This window comes from Gambusia affinis, linkage group LG16 (genome assembly GCF_019740435.1).
Source record: "Gambusia affinis linkage group LG16, SWU_Gaff_1.0, whole genome shotgun sequence".
Lineage (NCBI taxonomy): Eukaryota > Metazoa > Chordata > Actinopteri > Cyprinodontiformes > Poeciliidae > Gambusia > Gambusia affinis.
This window is the reverse complement of record NC_057883.1, coordinates 12,888,340-12,899,409: the sequence shown is the minus strand read 5'-3', so window position 1 is coordinate 12,899,409 and position 11,070 is coordinate 12,888,340. Positions and strand designations below refer to the sequence as shown.

Below are 11,070 nucleotides of genomic sequence, written 5' to 3'. Positions count from 1 at the left end.
ATTCGCCAGCTCACTTTAATATGAAATATCCCTTTACTAACACCTGGTGGTTAAACAGAAGATTGCAACCAACTAAAATAAAAGTTTCATTTATGCAGAACAAAAACAGAACTGCTCAAAAAATTTCTTGACCGTCTTGCGTTACGGCTTATGTGAGCAAATTTTTTTTTCCCCACCGGCTGACAGAATCAAAAACTTTTACTCTTTGTAGTTATGCGCTACTTTATTATTTTACAAAATAGAGTTTCCATTTATTATTGTTGTGTTTAAAAGACAGTAGCAGAGAGGGTGGGATGTGCGGCTGAAGTTTAAGAAAACAACACTGAGCGGGATTTCACAGAGAAAGGAATCACCGAGCTCTCACAGAGACAATCTTGTTAAAAAGAGAACTTCGAGAGGGTTGGGTTTGGACGGTGTATGTGGGTACACTCACGGAAACACACACTTCACACACACTCCACTTAGCTTGAGTCATTATCAGCTTACGTTTCATCTAGTACGCCATCCAAGTGTCCAGATGGTCAGAAAAGCTGCTGCTATGCTCTTCCTCTCTTCCTGATACACACACATACACACTCCCTCCCTTTGCAGGGGAGAAACAGTTAAAGGTTACGCCAGCGATCGACTGAAGCCGAACGGCAGCGGGTCGCAGACCGGGTGTCAGGTTGGTTCGTCTGCAGGAAGAGCAGCTAAAGAATAAAAAGCTGAATGATTCAGATGCTGCTTTGTCTCCTCTGGTCCAAATAAAAAGTGGTAAATTCAACTGCTTCCATTCCAGCACCAAGGCTGACGATGAGCCGCTTCCTGCTCGTTGACGTCTGTGTTGGTCCTCCTCAGTAGCCGTACTTGTCGTTGAGGTGAGTTCGACCGTCTCCTGTCTGACCTGTGAGAAAAGAGGAGGCTGTGAATCACTTCCTCGTCCAATCAGATGTGTCTCTGAATAAAAGCTCCCTCCTAGCAGCTGTCTCAACACTCCTTTTATTAAAGTTTATCTTAACGCTTGAGAAACTCTGATGTGCATTCCTCGGCGGCACAAATAAACCGTAAAGGCTTGTTTATGAGATGCAGCCCACGTATTTCTTCCTCACCAGCCATAGAAGAGATTTAAAGGAAGGTTTTAGAAAAATGTTTAAAGATGTGAGAAAACTTTTCCACAGTTCCGCCTGATGAGCTGGGTGGGTGATTTAAGGTCAGCTGACTGCCCGGTTGTTTACCTGCAGGCGGTAGCCACACGGAGTAATCAGGGTCATCCTGTGGATACTGTCCTGATAGCTGCACCGGAGGCTGTGGAGACACATCAAGGACTAGAGTCAGTTCATACTGAGCGCTCAGCTAACACATGGGAGGTGTGAGGGGCCTACCCTGCTGGGGCCCATCACTCTCTTCTTATTCCTGGGAATAGGCCCTGCTGCAGCAGCTGCTGGCTCTGCTTCGCCCCCTGCCTTTGACTCTGTGAACAACACAAGTGAAATTGCAGCGTTAAGGTTGCCTTCAGCTTCACAGACAAGAAACAAATTCACACAATGATGAACTCTGAGCAGCTGGAAGTCATTATACAAGTTCCCCCTTTGGTGCTCTGTAATGTTGTGTAAAATTAAGGTTAAAAAAGGCTGAAGGTTCAGTTTAGTCTGAATCAGTTTCTAAGAGTTAAGTCACCCTGGTTCCCTAAGAACCAACAAAACAGTAGCTCCTGATGCAGGATGGAAGACTGACGGACTCACCTGGGCTCACGGTGGCTGACGACTTCAGAGGAACCTGCAGCTCTGCTTTATTGCTCTTCTTCAGCTTTTGCTCTGAATATGCTACAAACGTAAAATGATCAGATTGCAGAAGAAAAGACAGGAAGATAAAAAAACAGAAGGGAGGAGGAAAGGAAAGACAACTTCTATACAGTGGAATAAAGAACGAAGACTGGAAATGCAAATATTTTTCTATGTCTATTTTGTTTATGGACAAGGAAAACGCATAAAATTTTATACTGAACTTGGTTCATCACCAGCTCACCATCCTTGTTTTGGTTTTAAAATTCCTCTCTTACAACATTTTTATTCTGATGCCCAAAAAGTGTTTGAAAAACAAAGAAATTACCTTTGAGGAAAATCTGAAGTAGTGAAAGAAAAAGGTCGGAGGACCCATGTGCATTTTTATGAGAAGGTTGGTAGATAATGCTGCCACCTAGTGGCATGAAAAGGTCAGAACCAGTTTGAAAAGCAGGACCAAACAGCTGTTTTTTACCTTTGACCTCTTCTGAGTCTTTCTGCTGACTCAGAAGAATGCTAGATTCTCCACAGTCAGATTTAGTTTGGGTGGCGCTGCATTCCTCTCCATCATCTTTACTCCTATCTGCCGCTTCCTCCTCTTCTTTCTCCTGCTCGTCCTCCTCCTCTTCTTCCCCTGTGGGTGGAAGCTCTTTCATGTTGAAGAGCTCAGCGGGCAGGTTGGGCCGCCAGGGAGGCAGCTTCTACAGCAGAGAGGAGAGGCTGAGCAGCAGAAACCGGAGGACAAAGACGAGACTTATCCAAGGGAGCCGGAGCGCTCACCCCTATGGTTCCCGTCTTCAGTTTGAATTTGCTTCCTCCCTTCATGGCTCCAAACAGCGGTAAGCTCTTCTTGGGTTTCTCCGCCTCAGAGCTTCCACTATAATCACAGCAACCTCGGCTTTATAAACAGATCCGAATCAAACAGTTAAGCTTTTGATGGGGAAACATCTCACCCGGGGAGCAGCGAGGGCATCTGCGCCGGCCGAGTCAGATCCACCAGTTTCCGGAGCCGCTGGGCCTCTTTGCGCAGGTCGGCCACATGTACGTGGAGCTTCCTGCGCTCCACGCCGTCCATCGCAGCCTCGCTCCTCACCGCCGTCATGAAGGCGTCCAGCGAGTCCTCCGCGGAGGAGGCCGAAGAGCCTGCAAGGAGGAAGCGTGAAAAAACACGACGACTTTTCAAAGCGGAAGTCTGAAAACAAATGGAGAGTTGCTTTTCTGCAGGTGGAGAGGACGCACCTCGTTTACCGCTACTTAGCCTTTTCTGAGCATCTGCCAGCTCCTTCTCCACAGAGGACAGCTTGGCCACCTGAGCAATATTGAAATGTTTAATGTCTTCACATTGAATTTTAAAGAAATGACAGTAAAATGGTTTTTCTCCACATTCACACTCAAAAAACAACATGCATTTTCCAGCTAATAATGGAAGAAATCTGGCAATTTAGGGCTTTGGGATTTTTAAAAGTTTTTATCTTTATTTTCCTTAAAAGGTTTAATTGTTCACATGGTTCTATTTATTTTATCTTACTTTTTACAGAAAGTAGAGAAAAAAACAATTTGCTGGTAAATTGTTGTTCAGAATTGGCAAGTTAAAGTTTTACAACTCTAATCTCTAACCAATATAAAACTTGGTCAGACCTTCATTAATGTACTAATAAGTTGTTTGATTTGTATTTTAAATGATTTTAATGTAAAATGGAAGTAAAATCGATTTTCAGTTTGTCATTAATAAACCAATAATACTAATTTTTTTATGACTTTATTGACTCTTTAATTTCTCAAACGTTTCATGTGACATTAAGAAAATATAGAACAGGAACAGAGCCAGAATAGATGGTGCTTACATAAGTAATTAAGTCCAGGCAGATATTCACTACATGGATTTTGTGTAAAGTGACACTGGTGATAACAAAAAAAATGTGCATGTTGTGCAGCCTGATCAAGAATAAAACCTGGCATAAACAATAACTGTCTATAAGAAAATTTATTTTGTTGGCTTCTAAACTCATTTTTTATTAATCTAATTTTGATGTGCATGATGAAAACATTTAGAAGTCACCCAAAGTCACTTGTACACCTGTCTGTCCTTACAAACCAAGTTTTTTGCTCTCCATTGTTCCACATTGCGTGTAAAACCACGTATCATGTTTACCAAAGACTCATAGGTCTCGGTCCGCTCCTCGATCTTCCCGGCCTTCTTCATTCGCTCCTGCCTCTTCCTCTCCACTGTGCCGGTCCGATCCAGGAAAGTGTCATCGTCGCTGTCGTAGTAGTCCTCGTCCTCCCAGTTTTTCTTCTTTCGTTTGCGTGAAACTGAAACCAAAGGCAGCTGTAGCCGCAGACTCCAGCGGACGTTTTCCTCTGGGCCGAGCTCTCACCTGCTTCCTGCCTCAGCAGCCCTCGGGCCTCCAGCATCCGGCAGGCCTCCAGGCAGCACTGGACGGCTGCCTCCTTCTTTTTCCCCGTGTGCGTCACTTCTGCAACCAGCTGTCGGCCCAAGGCGTCGTCCACTGGCAGCCTGATGGGACGAACGTGTGTAAAGTTTAAAGGTGTTTTTATGGAAACTCGTGACATGGGTGCGTCAGCTCACTAACTTTATCCTGCAGAGCCACGTGCCATGATTTTTGTCTTCGTACTCAAACTCCAGCTCCTCGCCTGCAGGCAGAAACCCCAGGTTAGACACTCAGATGAAACGCAACAACAGAGAGACGGCTGGGTTCTGCAGAAAGTCACCCTCTCTGTCGTAGAATCCCTGCAGAGCCTTCTTCGGGTCTTTCAGGTAAGCTGCCTCCTGGTCTTCGTGGAACTCGGTTGAGAATGGGTTTTCCTCGTTCTCGTCTTCCTCTGGAGCTGCATCCTCTTCTGCAGGATGGATTTGTAGACGTAGAGGCATCAAACGAAGCGAACAGGGCGTTTGACTCAAGGAAAGCGCATTCACTCACCTATTCCCCACGTGCATCCAGAGTCTTCCTTTGATGCTTCACTCTGGCTCTTTTTGCCTTCACCATTTTCCTCATCCTCCTCTCCGTCAGAGAGGTCTCCCATCATCCTCTTCTCCAGCTCTGCTCTCTGTTTGCGGGCTCGCTCCCTCAGCTCCGTCACTGTCAGCTCAGACTCCTCTTCCTCATCAGACTCCGGACCCTGTGGAGGAAAAGCGAAAGACCTCGAGTTGGGGACAACCTCGGATATCGTTCTGCTGGACAATCGGCTCCTGACTGATGGTCCAGAGTTTAATTTTAATTTACAGAGAATTCAAATATCTTTAAAGACAAGGAAATTATGTCAGTTATATGACTGGGCAGGTTTCAGGTTCTTTCACAGCTGTAAATTAAATCATGATAGGAAAACTAAGTACACTCCTGCTGGTTTAATTGTATTCAAGAAGGGACAGTGACAGTGAGGTGCTGTATATCTTAAATGGACAATAATCCCAAACACAGTCACTGTACTTGGTTATTCTCCATTTCAACATCATAAAAAGGCAGAATGAAGACTTTCTGGTATCACGTTGCACATAAATTACATTATTTCTTTCTGGAATTACTCGTCTGTAGAAGAGGACCTACCTGCAGGATAAACAGCCGGGTGCTTCCTCCAAACTTCAACACATGTCCCACCTTCAGTCTGATGTAGGTCTTCGGGGGGATCCTGTTCTTGTTGACCACCGTGCCGTGTGTGCTCCCCAGGTCGTGGACATAGAAGCCCCTTTCCTCACCCACGCAGTCCTCCTCCCCGGTGTGACCTCGGTACTGGATCACCGCATGATACCTGGAGATGGACGGGTGCTCCAGGGAGACGTCACACACAGGTAGCCTCCCAACCACAAAGTAGCTCCGGTGGGTCAGGGTAACAGTGTCCACTATGGTGCCGTTTTTGAGGATTTCCAGTGCGTAGGGGGATTCTGGTGGAGGACCCCCCCAGGGGGGCTCTGTGTATGGCAGAGGAGGGAACTTCCCAGCTTGGACAGGAGCTGTCTTCGCCTTGACTTCCTGTTTCTTAGTCTTGTCTACATCTCTGTCATCTTTTCGTTCTTTTTCTCCAGCAGCACCAGCATCGGTGGCAGCTTCACACACATTGTCCACCTTGTTTTCTGCTACGTTATTTACACGTTTGGTAGCAAGAGAAGGTGCCGCGAAAATAGCCGGTTTTTTAAAGGTATCCCTTATCTCTGTATCAGATTTGGTTTCTTCTTTCTCTGTGGGCTTGTTCCCCTCTTCAGTGTCTAAATATTCCTTCGTTTCCACTTCTGATTGTGTTTCTTCCTCCATATTTACCTCACGTCTGTTAGCACGGAGGAAGCGTCAAGTTTTATTTGGTGCAACTGAAAATTTTGTCCGAATATTAAGTCCCTAATATACAAACAATAACACTATCAACGCAAAAACACAAGACGTGTTATTAACATACATTAGATTTGTTATTTTAAAGCACTAAAACTATTAATTTAATTCTATCAAAGACTGAGTTTAAATGGTAACGGAACTAATCTGAAAGTCCGCTTTCAAGCACGGATGAAAGAAAATGAAACAACACTGAAGTCACCATTTGATTTGTATAATTTTAAAGCGCCATCCCACCAGTTGTAAGGAGTCATCAACTCTATTTCAAAATTTAAAGTACTTAATTTGGACAAAGTTGGATTTTGCCGAAAATAAATAAATAAATAAATAAATTCGCATGAAAACTCCAAAATGACTATTTATTAGTTTAGATAACACTAAATATTAATAGTACAGCTCTTCTTTGGGTATTTATAAACAGTCAAAACACATAAGACTAGTATGACGTGGAACAAAAATATTGATGCAGTTATTCAGTACTGTAATAGAAATAATAAACCATTAAGAAATAACTTGAATCATATGGATAAATAATAACTAAAGAAACATTTATCATAATCCATGCTAAATAAATAGTATTAATCTGTAAATTGCCTTATCACAAGTTAATGGATCGTCTTTTTTCACTGTCTGACTTTAGAGATTTTTTTAAAAAATGACCTTATTTTTAAAATTTGTTAAGAAATAATGTTCTTATTTGTTTCAGAATGAAAGTCGTAGATCTCTTTTTTTCAAACAGTATTTAATTATTTTCTTGAGTTTTTTTATTTTCACAAAAAGAAGTGGTCTAATACAAATAATAACTTGTATTTTAAATAATTTAACTTCAATGGAGACTGATTCAGGTGTGAACAATCAGTGTATTGGAGTTCTAATTTGGTCTACATGGTCAAAACAGCATTAAAAGTGCTCTTTATTAATACATTGTAGTCTTAAAATATAATATGTATTATAACGTTTTAGACCTTGTCAAATAATCCACTTTAGATTTGACCATTGTAGTGTACACAATTTTGAAATTGAAAATTTGAAAAATAGGTTTCCTAAAAGCTGCGGAATGGCCCTTTAACAAAGAACTCGCTCGGCAGCATCGAATCAGATACGAACTTTAACGTCGTTCAAAGCCGTTAGCCTAGCTGCTATTAAGCTTCTGTTCGAAACCGAAGACGTTTTGGATTTAAGTTATCCGAGGGTAACCTCTAAGCTTTATTTTATGTAATTATTTTCTATATAAGGAAGTACGAACAAAAAGTGGCTCAATGTTAGCTTAGCTCCTTGTTGTCGTATTATACGGATTTGTTCTGTATGTTTTTGCACAAACTCCAAACAAAAATGTGATAATTTTTTTAATTCAATATTTCCAGATGTAAAATCTTTTTCAGTTCGTTTGAATTAGCGAGAGGAGCTCTTTATTTCGGTTTTGCTTAATGCAATAATAATATATCATTTTGTTTTTATTTTGATATATTGTGTGACTGCCATCCGTCTCGACTCTCATGTCCAGGATCCAGTCACTGACACTTTATAAAAAATTGGACTAAACTAACTGAAAGAGTTTACTAGTTAGCAGAAACATGCACATTTTGAATTAAAAATGCAGAATGTGTAGTTAATTTAAATATTTAGCTAATTTGCTTTCAGAAAGCAGTTTGTCTGGAGAGTTGGTTACAGTACCTTGCAAAAAAAATAAAAAATAAAAAAAAATCCAATGCAATCTGGATACTTTTTACAAGCAAGTACAAGCTTCAGTGTAAAATTTAGTGAATTTGAATGCGATTTTTTTAGACTGATCAACACAAAGTAGCAAATAATGACTAAATGGAAGGATGCATGGATTTAGTGTATTTTAATTTGTTACCTTTAGGGAAACTGTTGTAAGCCCACTTTAAACATCTGTTGCTTCATCTTCATGATGATGTTTGTTCACTGAAGTTCTCCAACAAATTTCCCATGCCTTTACAGAATACTTGCAGTTAAACTTGAACTCTTTAGTAATAAGCGGACCTGGGATGGTAATCTGAAGCACTACGTTTTAATTTGAGGTATCAGAGTAGTGTGCTTTACACAAATAGATACTAGAGTCTAGACTAACAATACTTTGTGTTGGTCTGTCACATAAAATCCAAGTCAAATGTATTGAAGTGTGTGATTGCAATGTGACAAAATGTTAAGAGGCCTAGAAGTGTTAATATTTTGACCAGGCACTGCATGTCGGTTATTTTGGTCAGATTTTTTTTTTTTTCTTAATCAACCTAAAATACTTTATCTGATAAGGAATATATTTCTTCTGCTTTCTTTCATGTTTAGTCTGGGCTCAGGTCTGAATCAATCATGATGCGTTACTGGGGTGAGATCCCTGGACCATCCGGGGCTCCCCCCAGTCGCAGCTCCTTCGACCTGCTTCAGCGCGAGTTCCGCTCTGTGGAGATGCAGGACCCGCCCCTGCACCAGCCGTCGGCCCAGCGCCCCCGGCCCACCACGATGCTGGATATCCCCTCAGAGCCGTGCAGCCTCACCATTCACACGGTGCAGCTGTGCCAGCACGCCCGCCGCCTGCGTGCTCTGCTGGCAGCAGCCCAGGGCCAGGCTCAGGGTCAGAGCTCGGCATCCTCAGAGGGCGGCAGCCGACCAGAGGAGACTGAAGCCAACCTGCCGCTGCGTCCTCCCACTCCGCCCACTGTGCCTGACGATCTGCTGCCTGTAGACAGCAAAGACCCCCACCAGCCCTTTCAGCTTCGCCATAGTGACCCTGAGAGTGAATTCTACAAGTAAGTTTGAGATGTCGCCTCTTTAATATTCAACATTGTACCAATGACAGATACCTTGCAAAAAGTATTCATACTCAAACCTTTTCAGATTTCAAACTACAAACTTCAGTGTGCTTTATTGGGATTCTATATAATTGACCAACACAAACTAGAGAATAATTTCCATGTCAAAGAAAAACATTGCATAGTCTTCAGTATTTTTAACAATACATTTGAAAAGTGTGGCATGCATTTGTATTAAGCTACTACTGCTGTGGGACTATTAGACAGGTTGGATATTCCATTGGTGGGCGAAGTGGGAGCTCATGACGCGATATATAATAGCCAAGAAAAATTGCGAACCATTTATTTTCTTTATTTATTCTATATACTTTCACAAGACACTTTGAGACAAGACTTGTGGTTCTGTGCTGAAGAATCCCCTTGTGTTTTTCCGCCCTTTCAGAGGTAAAGGTGAACCAGTCACAGAGCTGAGTTGGCCTTCCTGCAGGCAGCTCCTCTATCAGTCAGTAGCCACGGTGCTGGCTCATGCCGGCTTTGAGTGCGCCCAGGAAAGTGTCCTGGAGACCCTGACCGACCTGGTCCATGAACACTACCTGCGCCTCACCCAGCTCCTGCGAGTAGCAGTGGATCGCGAGGCCAGGCTGGGAGCCACGCCCTTCCCGGACGTGGTGGAGCAGGTGTTCCACGAGGTGGGCATTGGCAGCATGCTGGCCCTCCAGTGTTTTTGGCAAGTCAGGATCAAGGACTATCATAGCTACATGCTGCAGGTGAGATGAGTTCAAGCTTATTTAGCTCTTTTTTTAAAAACAATTTACAGCAGCAAACAGAAACAACAGTTTTTGTCTTCTAGGTCACCAAAGAGCTGGCAGAAGAATATGAGCGGCTGGTGAATCCAGAGAAAGCTATGGAAGACTCCAAACCTCTAAAGATCAAGGACGAGCCTCTGAGTGACATTCCCTTCCCTGTAAGTGAGGAGCCGGAGGCCGACCTGGCCTCTGGGGACCAGGCTTTACCCATGGGAGTCCTCGGGGCCCATGCAGAGAGGCTGGCGGCAGGCTTGGATGCTGACCACTCCCCTCACACTTCAGGTGAGACCACTGCTTGTTGCATCTCAAAGTTGGGTGTTACTGGCATTTTTAATCACAATGTGTTATTTAAAGACTTCCCTTAATGTAACATATATGCTAAAGATTCAACTGAAAAACAAACAGGACACAATAACTGCAATAGCCTGGCTGCACAGATGTGCACACTCTTCAACTAGTGATATGTGTTAGCAGCAACAGTTTGATTCAGTTTCAGACTTACTCTCAGTGCCAGAGTAAGATTTTCCTGATATTTGCTCATTTACATCATTTGGTTAAAATTGCATAAATGTTTGGTACATTTTTTGTTCAGAACAATAACTACAGTTTTAAGTTTATTTCTTCACAAGGTGGTGGCGCGGCCAACAACTCCCCTCTTTGGCCCCAAGTAAAGATGGAACCCCAGGACGGCGACGAAGGTCAGGGTGCTGGTCATCATCATCACCACGGCGTCCTGAGTGGAGACGTGTTTGAAGAGGGGGATCCCATGTCCACCATGAGTGAGTCCGGAGGAGCCATGGCGCCTTCGCCAGGAGGGGCAGCGTCTGAAGGCAGCTACGCTTCGCATTGACTGCCGTTGATGGGGCGTCGTGATCTTTGGCGAAGGTTAAGAAAGGATTTAGATGAATATTGATCAGAATGCCGCCACTGTGGTTTCTGATGGATAGAATGAGGAACCGCTGCATCGCCAATCAGTCTTTGACAACTTGGTTATGATCTCAGTTCTGGGAGTTTAATATCAATTCTTCATTATTCTCATGGTTGAGGTTTGGTTGCATCCGTCTTCTGGTATCGTCTCCTCCTCTTTATCGTCAAATCTTTGATTAACCGCTCTTTGATCGTTGCGCATTCATTATTATCTTCATTATTTGATCCATGGAGCTCAGTTATCCTTCGCCGTCGGTGGTTTATTGGATGGATCTGGTGTTAAGCCAGGATCATCCGGACCTGTTCTTCCGATCCTTCCTCCATTTAACCGTGATGGCGGAATCCGTTGGGTCTTGTCAGTGGGGTTGGGTTGGACCCCAGTTGTAGATGGGACAATGTCAGGATGGGGGTGTCATTTTCTTGAGTGCTTTCATTTATAAAATCTTTTTGACATAAAACACACTGC

General features: G+C 43.2%; 2 protein-coding genes across 3 annotated transcripts; one reads left to right on the top strand and one right to left on the bottom strand.

The window, feature by feature from the left end:
• Positions 1-204: 204 nt before the first annotated feature.
• Positions 205-6,202, bottom strand: LOC122845586 (solute carrier family 4 member 1 adaptor protein). 2 transcript variants are annotated; one of them, XM_044141853.1, is made up of 14 exons: positions 5,327-6,201; positions 4,703-4,901; positions 4,494-4,622; positions 4,355-4,415; positions 4,139-4,278; positions 3,913-4,073; positions 3,000-3,069; positions 2,714-2,903; positions 2,541-2,637; positions 2,236-2,461; positions 1,722-1,802; positions 1,362-1,450; positions 1,215-1,284; positions 205-883 (listed from the first exon to the last, which is right to left on the bottom strand). In XM_044141853.1, exons 1-14 carry the CDS (start codon positions 6,026-6,028, stop codon positions 834-836), a joined length of 2,265 nt encoding a protein of 754 aa, XP_043997788.1. In that variant the 5' UTR covers positions 6,029-6,201; the 3' UTR covers positions 205-833. The 2 variants fall into 2 exon arrangements, with proteins under 2 accessions (XP_043997788.1, XP_043997789.1); XM_044141854.1 differs by lacking the exon at positions 1,722-1,802 and having other exon boundaries at positions 5,327-6,202.
• Positions 6,203-7,165: 963 nt separating this feature from the next.
• supt7l (SPT7 like, STAGA complex subunit gamma) lies at positions 7,166-10,555 on the top strand. Its single transcript, XM_044141852.1, has 5 exons — positions 7,166-7,292; positions 8,408-8,868; positions 9,314-9,638; positions 9,722-9,959; positions 10,307-10,555. The coding sequence occupies exons 2-5, from the start codon at positions 8,432-8,434 to the stop codon at positions 10,525-10,527; spliced, it is 1,221 nt and encodes a 406-aa protein (XP_043997787.1). The 5' UTR covers positions 7,166-7,292; positions 8,408-8,431; the 3' UTR covers positions 10,528-10,555.
• Positions 10,556-11,070: the final 515 nt, after the last annotated feature.